The sequence below is a fragment of the Vanellus vanellus genome, assembly GCF_965231255.1.
Source record: "Vanellus vanellus genome assembly, chromosome: 5".
Taxonomy (NCBI): domain Eukaryota; kingdom Metazoa; phylum Chordata; class Aves; order Charadriiformes; family Charadriidae; genus Vanellus; species Vanellus vanellus.
Window position 1 is genome coordinate 21286232 of NC_138910.1, and position 15423 is coordinate 21301654.

Below are 15423 nucleotides of genomic sequence, written 5' to 3' on the forward strand. Positions count from 1 at the left end.
TGAGAGCACCGAACCACTCTTTTAATTCTTCCTAACTTCATCAAAACTGTCTTCTCTGCTAACCATTTGAAAGATAAAATGTTTCCTGCTTACAAATGATGTAGTAAAGGATGGAAGAACATCTAACCTAATCTTCTATGGCAAGGTGACCCACTTAGTGGATGAGGGAAAGGCTATGGATGTTGTTTACCTGGATTTTAGTAAAGCCTTTGACAGCATTCTCCTGGAAAAACTGGCTGCTCGTGGCTTGAACAGGTGTACGCTTCGCTGGGTGAAAAAATGGGTGGATGGCCAGGCCCAAAGAGTGGTGGTGCATCGAGTTAAATCCCGTCGGTGTCCAGTCACAAGTGGTGTTCCTCAGTGATCAGTATCGGGGCCAATTCTGTTTAATATCTTTATCATTGATCTGGATGAGGGCATCGAGTGCACCCTCAGTCAGTTTGCAGGTGACACCCAGTCGGGCAGGAGTGTTAATCTGCTTGGGGGTAGAATGGCTCTATGGAGGGATCTGGACAGGCTGGATGGATGGGCTGAGGCCAGCTGTATGAGGTTCAACAAGGCCAAATGCTGGATCCTGCATTTGAGTCACAACAACCCCATGCAGCACTACAGGCTTGGGGAAGAGTGACTGGAAAGCTGCCTGGCAGAAAAGGACCTGGGGGTGTTGGTAGACAGCTGGCTGAATATGAACTGGCAGTGTGCCCAGGTGGCCAAGAAGGCCAACAGTGTCCTGGCTTCTGTCAGAAACAGTGTGGCCAGCAGGACTAGGGAAGTGACTGTCCAGCTGTACTCAGCACTGGTGAAGCTGTGCCTTGAATACTGTGTTCAGTTTTGGGTGCCTCGCTACAAGAAAAACACTGAGGTGCTGGAGCACGTTCAAAGGGCAACAAAGCTGGTGAGGGGTCTAGAGCACAAGTCTTATGAGGAACAGATGAGGTAACTGAGGTTGTTTAGCCTGGAGAAAAGGAGTCTGAGGGGAGTGACCATATCACTCTCTACAACTACCTGAAAGGTGGGTGTTGGTCTCTTGTCCCAAGTAACAAGTGATAGGACAAGAGGAAATGGCCTCTGGTTGCACCAGGGGAGGTTTAGATTGGATAGAAGGAAAAATTTTTTCACAGAAAGTGTTGTCAAGCATTGGAACAGGCTGCCCAGGGAAGTGGTTGAGTGACCATCCTTGGAGGTATTTGAAAGATGTGTAGATGTGGTGCATAGGGACATGGTTTAGTGGTGGACTTGGCAGTGTTAGGTTAATGGTGGAATCAAGGATCTTAATGGTCTTTTCCAACCTGAATGGTTCTATGATTTCCACACTGTCTACCACACTGAAAGAAGTTGTCCCCACAGTATTGGGAAAGCTAGCACGTATGAATGGATCCATAGGAGCTCTCGGTGTCCAGTAGCTCTTGCCCATTTAGGGAAATAGAGGTCCAATCCAATTCAGCAACACAACCTCTGGAAAAATCTACGTATGGTTTCTGATGGTAAACCTAAACCAGAAGACGGAGAAATCTGCAGCTTGCCTTTTAGTCCTTACCCTCCAGTCACCCATTTCAGAGAACCCGTTGAACACTGAAAATCCCTACCAGTCTGCATTTCTTTCCTGGGGAAACCCAGTGTGCTGGGAAGAAAAGAGAGATACTCACTGTGCCTTGCCCAGTGTAAGGCCAAACTAAGGTAGGGGCATGCACCCACATCTTAAGAGCTGTAAGGTGCTGCCTAATTCCACAACATACACATCACCTGAGGGATAGACTAGATATATGGGATAAGAAGTAGGAGTTCCTCTGTTCCCATTCTGTTTAGGCTGTCTCCTGTCTGTGCCGGGATGCATTTTGCCTGCTTATTTCATTATTTTTGCTGTTTACTACTTCTCTTCACTGAATGGTACCATGACAGTAGTTTAGCCAGTTTCTCTGTGACTTTGGGTCAGCTGATGTTTAGAGTTTCATAAACTGGCAAAATGCTGCAAGCTGGGCACTGTTAACTGCAGGCAAACAGTATATAATAACCTGTGTGCATTTCCCCTGGAATAAAAGCAATGTGTAGTAAAAATTGCAGCCCATTGTAAAATCTGTTTGTGTGATGCCTGCATTTAGACTTTTGGACATAAAGCGTCCCTTTTATAATTTAATGCTCAAAATTGCATTTTGAAGAATGTGAAACATGTCCATTCATGTAAATTTTCAAGCCACTGTTTTATTGATTCATTTCGATAAGCCTTTATTAATAAATCTGGAACTTCAGATTTTATACTTTGAAAAGTGTTTTCATCTTCTTTTGGTTTCTGTTAGGATCAGGTTATTTGGAAATGTGCTGTATGCATTCAGCAGCAGCAAAACAAAGCTTTGTATTCTGGCTCATCGCCTCCATTGCAGGGGCAGACAGGTGGTGATGTCCTGTCACCATGACTACATACAGCCCTTAGGGAGGGCTCTTGTAAGATGATAGTAATTCCTGAATGGGGGGAAGGGCATCAAGATACACTCCTTCTAGCTGTGGGTTTTTTTTGTATGGGTTCCACTTGATTACACGCCTACCCTGTCGCATACGTGTGTGCTCGCTGAAATGCAGGAATCTGAAAGAATACATCACTGCAGACAGCGCAACAACAGCTGCTCACATTTACCATTTACAGTCTTTACATGGATTACAAAGGGAAAAGGACGATTACAGTCAGACTGCCTGAGCTTCTGCATTATATTGACCATAGATTTCCCCAGAGTTAGGCATTTCAGAAGGAAAGGTATACCTGTGCTGAGGTGAAAGCAGGTTAATACGGCAGTGGTTTAGGGTGTTGGTGGTTTAGGTCTGAATGGGAAGGGGGGGGGTTGTGGCTGTGACAACGTCTAGTGACAGAAAGTAGACGTGCTGTGGTGGGAAATGTTAATGAGAGTAAATGGAAAACGTCCTTCAGCTCTGTCTTCCTTCAGTATGTCCCAGCAATTTAGGGAAGTAGAATTAAGAAGCTGGACTGTGCCTAGCACACACTGACCGCCAGCTTTTGCTCGGGAAAGAGGTCTAATAGCATTTTCAGTGATTAATTGTGGTTTGACCTTGTTGATGTTACAGCTGAAAAATGGGATCGCATCATCTTTGGCTTCAGATTAGAGGGACTCAAAAAGTGCCACCTAATGAATTGCCAGTATTTTCCCTCTACATGCATTTCTGCGGCCTGACCTGGCATGGCCTTGTTTAAACTTCTGAGATCTGCCAGGACCGCAGCTGGAGTTGGTGTTGCTGCAGTATACTTGTCGTTTCAATTCCACTCCTCCTTTGCAGCAGCACAGGTAAACATCTCTGCTAGTGGAGGAACTAATGTGTTTGAGTCAGGAGAGAAAAACTTGAGAGGGCTGTAAGAGAGTTAAATAACATAAACTGAAAAATGGTAAAGGACTTGAAGGGGCAGAACAAACTGTGGTTCAGAACAAACCTTGTGGTTCAGAGGATTTTATTGTTGTTTACATGACTGAAATTTTACTTTAAGGACCATGCAGATGTCGCTCTGTATGTCTACATACAATACCTGGTGATGATGAGTTGTGGAAAAGAGTTTGTGATGTTACGAATATTATTCAGCGTTGGAATTTTCAGCCTAAAGTTCAGCTGGGAACACTGTACACAAACAACAGGAAAGTCTCCCTGACTCAAATTTAATGTGAGCTGACAGAAAGAAGGAGAGTATAGTGCACAGGGAGAAAGAGGATGCTAAGAAACCCTGCCTTTTTAATGGGGGAATTAATTGGAGAGAATTGGCTAAATGGAAGAAGAGACTCCAGCTAGTAGTTCCATGAAGTGTGTAAGTCCCCGTGCTGAGTGAATGAGAGTTACCACCTGGATCTGTTTCCCGAGGGAGGAGACTCTGCATGTTTTCAGTGTGGTGGAGGAGTGCGGGAGCAGCGGTGCGCTGCAGAGAATGATCGGTCTCCTTTGTACTTCAAATGCAGCAGTTCCTTCAGTCTGCTGTTTGCTCCTAATGATTCAGGAACAGAAAGAAGCAGTGACCTAGAAAATACAGCAATATCATTTTACTGTAAAATATTTACAATCTGTAGCTTCAGCTAGACAAATTCTGCAGAACGATGAATTGGTAGCAGCCATATTAGTAAACTGCATTGTCTTCCAAAATTGTCAGTTACATATTTTAATCTGAAGTACAACAAGGAGTGTTCTTGTACATACATACAATCTGTAAAATAGAAGAATGGTTAGTACCAGAAATACAGGCTTGCAAAATCACTTTGAAAATTTATTAGCCCAGCCATCAAATTGCCCTGCCTGCTCGATTGACAATTAAATAGCATAAATCACCTAGCTAAAAAACGTTATTTGTTCTGGGCAAGTATTCTGAGACTAGTAAAACACTGGGGGGGGCTTTGTATTTGAGTTACCTACTAAATTTTAGGACTTGTTCTTGCATGTCAATCATGAAGACATACAAGGTGTCAACATCAGAGTTTTGATGAACTCAGATCACAGTATGCAAAAGGCATAATCCTGCTGGGTCTGGGAATTGAGAATTCCCCTGTAAGGCTGTCCACTGGAGGCCAAGTACCCATTAAGGCTCTTTACAGTCGGTATATATTTCCATGTATATGGCCAGCAAGTGGGATGTTGCTTCATGTCTCCGTTTGGAACTCTTGAAATTCTTCTGCTGTGTATCAGAAACCTGGATGGTGTGGGCAGAGGGTGCAGGTAATTTAAATACCACTACTGCCTTTCCGCATTTCCTATTGCACAACTTGGATGAAACAGATAATTTGTTCTCATTTTTTGGAATAAAAGAAAAAAAAAGAAAAAAGTATTCTAAATGGAGCAGTTGCAGGTTTTTATATCTAAAACATATAATTGAAAACGTGTAAATTAAGAATTTAAAAATATAGTCTCTGGGTTAAAATGCTGCATTATGAAACAAAGATAACAGTAAAATGAAAACCATTGCTTGTCCTCATTTCTGCACAAAGTCTGCAACACATGAATTAAGGATGTGCCTGGTGCAGATGGGAGATGTTAGTAACATCCTTTCTACACAGCGCACATTCATGGAAGTAGCATATGCTCTGCCAGTTTTGTCCCTTGTCACTTTCAGAGTTTGAAAAGAATGTGCTGTTCCCTGGTGCCTGGAGTTGCAGTAGCAAAATCCCATCCAAAGAATAAATGATACCTATGATGTGTCCCACATGTTAGGCTCTGATTATGCCAATTAAAGCCACCATCCTTTTTTACTTCTGTATCTTTTTGTGCCTATGTATTTTATTTAATGTCTCTTAGTTGAGAGAGAATTTATACAGCTTTCACGTTGAATACCTTCACATGCTTCTCAGATCTTTCTCTGCTTATTTACATGAAGAGGTAGGATAAGGCCTTTGGTGTTCAGCAGAGACAAAAAGCTGTTATTTTTTCTGGGTCAATCAATTTCCTTCCTTAGATCAGAGCTGGGATCTCTGAAGTGTATACCAGAACTGAGCTTCCTGTAGAGTCGTAAAATTAGACCCATCACTGTCATCCCCTGTAATTGCAACAAGAGAAAAAATGTGAAGAAGTGTAAATTTTTGTGGCTGTTGAACTCAGTCAATCAGTTCCAGTTCTTTGGGAAAGCAACTCATAATACAACCACTTACAGTGTTTGTATGACATAATTAAAAAACCTGTGCATGTTATCTTTGAATATAGCTGCTGTTATATGGCATGTTGTTAAACTGCTTCTTTTGGTTTGCTGGGTTTGATATCACCGCATTAGACTGAGGGGTAAAAAAATGGCATGACCCACTTTGGTTTACGATGGCCGATTTCACTCATTAGGAGTGTACTTTGCTTGTACTTTGCTGGTGGCACGTACCTGGGGCTATGCCTTCTGAAAGCAAACCTGACATTTCTGCATTAGGAGGCTGTTAGGGCAGAGTGTTTGTGATCTATGTACAGGCTATAAGCGTTTTAGAATAAAGAGTAAATAACCCTCTGATACTGAAATTCTCATGAGAGGCTTATAGTTTTATAAAAAAAAAACAATGCCATGCAAGGTCTGGTAAATGCTTTTTGTATTTTTATATGTGTTTCCTATAAGAACAAAGAATACCTTTTAGGGCTGATACCATTTTTCCCCTTACCCCTTAATGTAGGTTATGAGAAAAAACATTAAATGGCTCTTATTATACAGGAAATGTACTTGAAGTATAGAATGCTTGGGAACGGATGCCTGCTTTACTGCTATAAATTGTTCATGATATGTCTTTTCTCATATGCATCAAACATAGCACTTGCTGCAGAGATGCATGTGATTTGTCTTCTCTCCTGAGAGATGGTAATTGGCTTCAGTTTACTTAGGCTATTGCAGTACAATTTATTTTCTTAGCTTAGCTGAGGCTCATGTTGCAGCATGTTTTCTTCTACGAGGGTGAAGTATTTAATTTGTAGAGTGGTGGAGAGTATGCATTGCATTACAAAGACAAAGCGCGTCCCTGCTCTGTGGTGTTTAGTGGAAACAGATCAAAGCATTCCATCATCCCCCTTTACCTTATCCTGTCTTGTTATTAAATTGTACATGAACTAATAATGATCTTTTAGAAAACATCCATTGTAAGTAGCTCAGTAATTTGAACACATGAGTAATGAACTGTGGTTACTATGCTTTGTCTATATATAATGAATTATTTCTGTGGTTTTCAGCCTCGGTCACATGGTGTTATTTCTCTTTTCTGAGTCTTATCTCTGTCTGGATAACCAAACTTTCTTCAAACAGGCAACAAATAGAAAATAATGAAAACTTATTTTAAGTATTAGGTTTTGCTGTTATTTCAGTGATCTTTTTTTCCTGTTTGGATTTCTTTATGGTTTTTCAAATTTACCTATCTAGATGAAGAACTAAAGAGATGAGCATAAAAATCAAAACAAATGGCACTTCAAGAGAGTTAAGCTCTTCAATGTAAAAATATTCACACAATTGTAACAATTCACATAGCCATAATAATGATGTAACATGTAAGTCATACTGGAGATGAGCCCTCTGAGTGAGGGCTTTCTTGATTTTATTAATTCCCATCATAATTTTACCTTCTAAACAATAGACTTTTTTTTTTCTCCAATAAAGTACAAAATGCAATTCATAATGGACTAAGAAGTGCTAAGTACTCACAGTTTCCTTTAATGGATTAATGAATTACACAGTAAATACATTTGACTACTGGGAATCCTAACTTGCCATAATGGCAGTCATGCTTATTGTTATTGTGGCCAGTCTGGTCCTTCTTGGGGGAAATTGATTGTTTTTTGCCATCTTACACTGAGCTTGCCTCTTTTGGTAATATTACTTCAGTGCTGAATTAGCTTCAGTTAATTCTGCAATCTCATTACTCTTTTATGACTGTGCACATGTTAGTAGTGCTGCATTAGCTCATGTGAGGCACTAGGACTTCTGGGAACACTTGCTTGGGAACAGCATTAAGCTGTGCTGCCCTATGAATTAGTTTGCAATGTACTGAATAAGAATGTCTCCTTTCTGGGCATCCATGTGGAAATTTTTTAATCTAAAAACTCATTAAATAAAAGCAGCGAGTAATGAACTTATACTACGAGAGTGACCTAGCTCTACTGTCAGCATTACTAATACTCTCGCTTTGACAATACATGACAGATAAGAGGTTTAATACATAGTGGAAGGCATTTTATCTGTGGCTGGACATGTTGAAAATTCACCTATTCGTGGACATGGATCAGTATAGTCATACAAAAAGGATTTTAGTAGCCAATAAGGGGTCCCTCTTTGCTGACTGGAAACTGTGGAAAGAGACTACAAGCACAATGTGGTAGGAATATAAAGCCATGCTTGACTGGGATAACCATCACTGCCAGCTTGCCTAGTACCATGTAGGGAGTTCTTTCAAGTGGCATTTCTCTTCACATGATCTGGACGCATAGGAGAGGAGTGTATACTGTGAGATTTAAATTATACAAACTCTATTGATTTCTGTAGATAGGTAGAAGGGAAGAGGAAGTTCACAAAAGCAACAAATGGTAATTAGGAGAACGTATGTGCCCTCAAAGCAGTGAGCCTATTTCCAGTCCAGGTTAAACCAAGACCCTCGGCCATTCCTGCTGGTCCAGGCCAAAAGCGTTGTCAATGTTTTCACACATACGCTGCTTGGTAATGAAGCTGGGTACAGTAATCTTACTTTTACAGAGTACTGTAAGAGACTGCAGGTTCCTGAAAATGGATGATGAACTGTCATTCCTCATCAGAACACTTGTCAACCTGTTCACAGAGCAGAAGTTCTGCAGATTTTAGGTGCTGTTTGAACAGGTAGTATGAATAGGTATGAGTAAAATTCAATTGTTAGATGCGAAGTCAGGGACCAAAGAAGCAGAACAGCTCCAAAAATCTCTGGAAGTAAACTGAATCATTTATGAGGTTAGATAAGGTACTCAGAGGAGTGGTGGAATAAATAATGTACATAACTGACTTCAAGGATTTACATACTGACATTAACACAATGTGATTAGAGGATTCTCTAATTTGGGCCTGGAGGCCAGGTGCTTGTAAGGATGTCCAGACAACTGTGGAAGGCCATGTCTTGAGCTTTAACCCTGTATTCGAAGAGGGCCAGGGACCAGCTCCAGGAACTAATGGTATGAGCAGGCTAGACAGATCTGTGTGTTCTTGGTAAGGCATTTTTTCTGGTGTAGGTAAAGCCATTCCCGTAAGCAAATATGGCTTCCATATTGCATGGTATATTAACTCAGAGACTGTGCTGCAGCCATTGCTGATGCTCATGACATTACGGATTTTAATAGATGGTAGTGTTAGAATATTCCATCAGTTATTTCATAGCTATTTAATATTTGGCCAAAATATGGGTAATGTGGCATAATATCCACAGATGAAGAAAACACTGAAAACATGCTGGTGAGCAAACTGCAGGAATATTCTATTTACTGCTGCTTTTGGAATATAATATTTTAAATTCAGTAAAATAATATTGTGTTTCAGTGTTCTATATCTTTCTGTGCTTGAACAGCAGGAAGACATCCGTTTTAAGTCAAAAATTTTGCTGTGTAACATCCGGATATTAGGACTATGAATACGACTTAACACAGCTGAGTTTCAGTGCAGTCTGTGTCTTGTGAGATCAAGTGAAATGGTATTTATTACTTTTGAGAATTACTGGGATAAAAAGAATCACTGTACAATTAAAAACAACTTCTCTCTGTTTGCAATGAGCATTTTGGCTGGATGTTATACAGGACCAACTTTGTTGGAGAGTTTGTTTGCACATTTAGGACTCACAAAGCGTGGGCAGCTTTGGTAGCAGCGATGTGGCAAACTAAAACAATACCTTAGGTACTGAGCAGTGCCTTTATGGTTCAGAAGGGCTCTTGAGGGTTGGCAGAAAGGCTGTTGGGGCAGAATATGTAGATGTCCTGTGTTATACCCAGACAGTATGCTAGTGACCACACACAATTGGGTGTGGTCAAAGTTCTTAGATTTTTTAAAAAATTGTTTTACATAAAAAAAGTTAAAATGTGAAGAATATTTAGTTCTAGTGGTAAAGAAAGCATTCTTTATTTGCACCAAAGCCAGTTTGTATCTTGTTTTCACCAACAGAAGGACAGAGACAAAGAAAAATAAATACAATAAAAAATGAAATCTTTATTTTTTGGCTCATTTGTAATATTGTTTACGTTGTTTATGATAATAACAATTTCCTGCATGCATTTCACCAACACATTACAAGTCAAAAGCATTTGTAAAAGAAAAATTCTACATTTAATGTTAGCTTGTGTATGAAACACAAAATGTCCTGATGTTCTTGATTTTACAAATGTGCCATTTTGTTCTTGGGAAATATTGTGGATCCTATTTGTACAAGTCTAGTGTAGCATGATCCAAAAAGAATAAGAATAGGCTATGTAAACAGACACTGCAAGATAGCAAGGATTTTATGAACAATGAGACTATCTTGGAACTCCTGATGCAAACAGCGCTAGAAATTCACACATTCCCCTAATACTTTCCTTGCTATGTCCTGTTACCCGATATAACTATTTGGAAACAAGCTGGGTTCCAGATTTACACAATTTACTTCACATTGAAATATATGCAAGTATAATATTAAAACAAGATAGTCTACAAATACTCACTTTTTTCCTCATAGTGTGATGATGCCAGCTTGAAATTACCGTGGTTAGAAAGTAAGCCAAGTGAACGAGGAAAGAAATATAAGAAACAGTGATCTAAACTCGAAGATGCTTTTCTTATATACAAAACTGTTGCCAAATGGTATTTCTTTACATTATTTATATATGCTAACCACATTTTCAACAGGTTAAACAGTTTGTAATATGGCCTGTACAGTCTGATTCTACACCATATAGTAGCCACTTTAAACTTAAAATGTGAAACTAAAGAAGCTCATAAATAGCTGCAAACTATTGCTTAATGATTTGAAAGAATGAGGTCTGGTTGGACAATTTGGTTCACTTCAGCACTGACACATGGCTTCCTATAATGGAGACTGTGGACAGTGGAAGGAGCAAGATACAGCAGCAAAAGCATTGACATGCATCAGTGATACTCTCCAAACTATCTATAATGACATATAATACAACATGTCCTGTCAAGCTCTTGCAGATTACCTATACTGGGGTACATATCTGATGCACTTCAATGTGGCAAAGCCATTTATTTCTATGCTTAAATATGCATGGCTGTATACCGTTAATATTTACATGGAAAAAGGTATTAGAATCATAGAACGGTTTAGGTTGGAAAGGACCTTGAAGATCATCGAATTCCAACCCCCCCCGCCATTCATTGCATGTTGGCAGTAATGAGAGAAAACAGTAACTAAAGAACAGTCTAGGAAGAAATTTGGGCTGTTCAAAAAAACCCCAAAACCAAAAGAACTTGCAGGTATATTTTGGTGAAGCTATTTTTCCAGGGCAGAAACCGCACAATATTTTTTAAGCTGTGAATATTTTAACAAAAACAAGAACTTATTCATGTTTAATGATTTTCATAAAAATAAGCCATTGCAGATTCCTGTAAATTAGAAGAGACTTTCCAGGCACATTAATCTGGTTGCACATAATCTGGATGCAGCCGTACATGTAGTTAGATGCCTCAAATTTAAGAGCAACCCTGAAACATGGAAAGTCTTAAAATCTTTAGTTTTGTGCAATGTCATATTTTTATTTACGCATGATTGACAAGTGCAGCATGCCTATGCAAATCACTTCTATCTGTACATTATAGAGAATCTGAGAGTAGAACACCTGGTCCTCATACCTCTTTCCCCAACATAAAACCTATTACAAAAATAGTCACATATAATAGTAAACAACTTGTGAATTAAAAAATGATAAATACACTAATACTAATTTTGTAAAAATATGACAAATGTAGCAGTTGCATTACAAACAGTGAAGAGAATTAATGTTCTATGTGTTTTGCAGTATGTGAAACACAAAAAAGTATCACTTTGCACGCATTTCATGCTCCGTGTTCTCCGTGGAGCCACTTTTTCCCTCATTCTTAGCAGTGTCAGCTGTAGTGAAAACAGTACCACCTTCTCAAGTTTGTTACCCTGATTTACAGAGTCACAGTTTGATGATGAAGGTTCACTGTTCTGTTATAGGCACTGACCTTAAGTATATATATAATGTATATACACGCACACACACGCACGCGCACACACACACATATATATGTGTAAAAACTGTCAGTTTGGCATAGACCTCCTGCAGGAGTCCAGTTGATGCTTCATTCTCAAAGACTGTAAACAAGTTGTCCCACAAGCAAAATTCTTAGATCTTCATTTTTTATTTTCCCTGACATCTTTACCTTTGTAGTTCTTTTCTGCTTTATCTTTTTCATATTTTTCTTTGTCTGGCTTTGTTACACTGTCATAAGAAGGTGGGGAAGTTGTAGAGGAACTCTCATCCGTTTTTTCTGGAGTGGAGTTCCCATTTAGTTTATCAATAATTATCTCTTTTATAACTGGTCCATCTCCTTCTTTGTTTTTATTTCTGTTATATATACTAGACACCTTTTTAACTTTTTGCCTTAGAAGGTAATGCCTGTAAGCACGCTGAATAATGACAGCAGATACCTCCTCCTGCTTTCGTTTTAATGTGGTTGTAATTGGTTCATAGGAGACTTTTGAAGGATTGGCTGCCATAAACCGATCTTCCATCTGTATTCTGAGGGCGTCCATCTCCCCGCTTTCCCCCAACACACGCTTTGTGAAAGCAAACAAGATGTCAAGGCAGTGAATTCTGTCGCCGCTTACCATGGGCAGATCCATTGCAATAAGCTGGACTTTGTTTGGTTTTGCTATAAGAAGAGGAGGATCTAACGAAGCTGCAAAATCTGATAGCTTACTGTACTCTATGAATTGTGTTGCATCGGGATCAAACTTCTCCCAGACTTCATAGAACATCTCAAAGTCATCCTCACTCAAGGGTTCAGCGCTTTCTTCAGTAGCAACACTGAAGTTCTCCAAAATCACAGCAATGTACATGTTCACCACTACCAGAAATGATATGATAATGTAGCTGACAAAGAAGAAAATCCCAACAGAAGGGTTGCCGCAGTCGCCTTTCACAGAGCTCCCCGGATGATCTTTATGGGGGTCACAGTCTGGCTCCCCACTGTTAAGAATTGGGGCTAGCAAACCATCCCAGCCTGCAGATGTGGTGATTTGAAACAGGCAGATCATGCTGTTGCCAAACGTTTCAAAGTTGAACATGTCATCAATCCCAACTTCCCTCTTAACATAGGCAAAGTTGGACATGCCAAATATCGCATAGATAAACATGACCAGGAACAGCAGCAGACCAATGTTGAACAAAGCAGGAAGAGACATCATCAAAGCAAAAAGCAGCGTGCGGATTCCCTTAGCGCCTTTAATGAGACGCAGGATTCGACCGATTCTGGCAAGTCGGATCACTCTGAACAGTGTGGGGGATACAAAATATTTCTCAATCATCTCAGCTAAGAACATACCTAGAGAAAAAAAAGTGAATATTTAAAATATAATTTTAAATTTATTCATTTGCTACCTATAGAAAGATTGACTTATTCCTATCTCCAAAACAATCAGTATAGGGAGTCTATGTTATAACAAAAATTCATACAAGTTATTACGTTTTATTGAAAGCTGTTATTAAGGTGAAAGCACCTTCCTTATGTTGAAATGCTATCTAGGAGAAGGGAAATAATTAAAAGAAAGACTGTTTCTGGTAAGGTAGCTAATGTCTGTCTAAGCTTTCAGTTATTCCTAAGGCAGCCTGGAAAGAGAAGTTTCTGTCTTAGATTTAATTAGTTCTTGAAGCTGAGCCTATTGCCATTGTCTTTTATGAAGGACTATATTGGCTTAATTTCTGCAAATTAGTGATTTTTTTTTTTTACCTGATGGTCTACACTGTATCAGCACAGCCTCTCTCAGGTGTATTACTCTTTAAGGCTTAGGTTTTGTCACAAAACTAATTTGCACCTTGGAGTCATTAGCTTTTAGTTGACAGAAATCTAAATATTCACCAAGACCTCAGTTAGCAAAAGCAATTAAAAATCTTACCCCCTTCATATACTTTCCACTTTTAGTACTGAAAGCAAATTTATGGTTAGCTCTCATATACTACTAAACATTCCTCTTTATATTTGTACATGTTAATCTAATGTGCCGAATAATGCCTTTATGTCTTTTGATGTGGAAGATGACAGTGAATCTAATGGGAGAGATAAAAAATCTTATATGCAACATTTCATATATTGTATGCTATAAACTATGAAGATCCGATTCAGTATGTAAGTCATATAGGAAACAGAAAATTTCATATTCAGTATCATAACATTCTTGAAACAAATGTTCCCTTTTCCTGCCACTTGTTCTTTTGTGAAAGGGAATTGCTCTTACCTACTATGGAGAGAATCACAACCACAAAATCAAATATATTCCAGCCTATAGTGAAGTAGTAATGGCGAAGTGAAATCAATTTCAGGACACATTCTCCAGTGAAAAGGATAATAAACACCAGGTTAATCCGGGATAAAATTGTTTCCATTTCTTTACTCTGGTCATCTGTTTCTACCATCATTGTGACCATGTTAAGGCAGATGAGTATCATGATGCTGATGTCAAATACTTGTTTGGTTACAAAATCAAAGACCATGCCTTGGAATTTGTTCTGCAAAAACAAAGATGGAATACAGCTTATACTCTGAAAATATTTGCCTTTACAAATGCCCAATGGGAAAGCAAGTCTCTGCAAGATTTAGGAGTGCAGAACAAGACCCATTTGCAAAACATCTGTTAGTATACGCCAAACCCATGGTGGTTTGTGTCTCATCCTGTTAGAGCGGATCAAGAAGTGTACCACTGTTGGCTGTACGGACGGAAAGGGAAACAATGGAAAAATAATAGTAATAACGTTGTCAATTTATATTATTGGTGTTAAAAAGGGGTTATAACTTGATACCCAGCAAGAGTACCAGCCAAATAGAAACTCATTTTCGTATCTTTATTATTAGATGGTTTAGAATACTAACCCCCATAGATGTCTGTCTCTTCCTTAAACTAATTGTGCTTGGTGAGATCGTTGGACCATTGAAGTTGCATGTCTCAAAGACACCGTGACTGCAATATCCTAGGTTTCCTTTAATACTTAGCTAAATGTTTATTGCCGTGTGTCTCTCCTTAGTTGCATAAGGTGCAACAAGTATTTTATTTTTTCCAAACACTGTAGGAGTTCAGTAAATAACAGAGTAGTTTCTTATCTTAGAGACAAATTTATCCTAGTTTATGCTTTACTCCCTGGGGTGTTCTTTTATTCTGTAAGATTATCTGCATCTGTCTTTCACATTAGGTGACCACTGCCCCCTTCTGTCTTCAGCAGCAACGGCCACTGCATCCCCATTTCCTACAAGTTCTCTGGGAGGAGAAAAAACACAAAATGGAGTTTATCCGTGGTTAACAAGAACCAATAAATGATCCAATCAACTGTACTTTTCTAGGACTTAGGTGGGGATTTATGACATTAATCACATTAACCTTATTAAATCCTATAGTTTCTAAATGAAACATGAACACTCTAGTCTGCTGAATTACAAAAAGAGGGGGAAAATTCTACCCTTACAAGAAAATAATGGAAAAAATATTTTCTTTCCAGACATATATCTTTCTCTTGTTGGCTAAAATCACATTCCCAAATGATTATTTAATATTAGGAGTATTAAAATCAAATCGCTCTTACCACTGGCCTTGGTATAGGTTTCTGTGGCTTTTTGGATCCCAGTTTTTTCATTGCATTGTAATATTTCTTCTGTTCTTCTGTCATAAATATATCCTGACCTCCAAAGTAAAGAAATATATCAAAACTAATTACTATCATGTCCACACATACAACATTTAACTACAGTATGACTCTCTG

General features: G+C 39.0%; 1 protein-coding gene across 1 annotated transcript in view; it reads right to left on the reverse strand.

Annotated features, from left to right (window-relative positions):
* Positions 1-11807: 11807 nt before the first annotated feature.
* LOC309672013 (sodium channel protein type 1 subunit alpha) overlaps positions 11808-15423 on the reverse strand; it is a gene marked incomplete at both ends in the record, with an annotated part of 554434 nt that continues 550818 nt past the window's right edge. Inside the window, 3 exons of the mRNA XM_082483406.1 lie at positions 11808-13000; positions 13911-14181; positions 15247-15377. Of these exons, the coding sequence (XP_082339532.1) occupies positions 11808-13000; positions 13911-14181; positions 15247-15377 (1595 nt within the window). The remainder of the gene's footprint in view (positions 13001-13910; positions 14182-15246; positions 15378-15423) is intronic.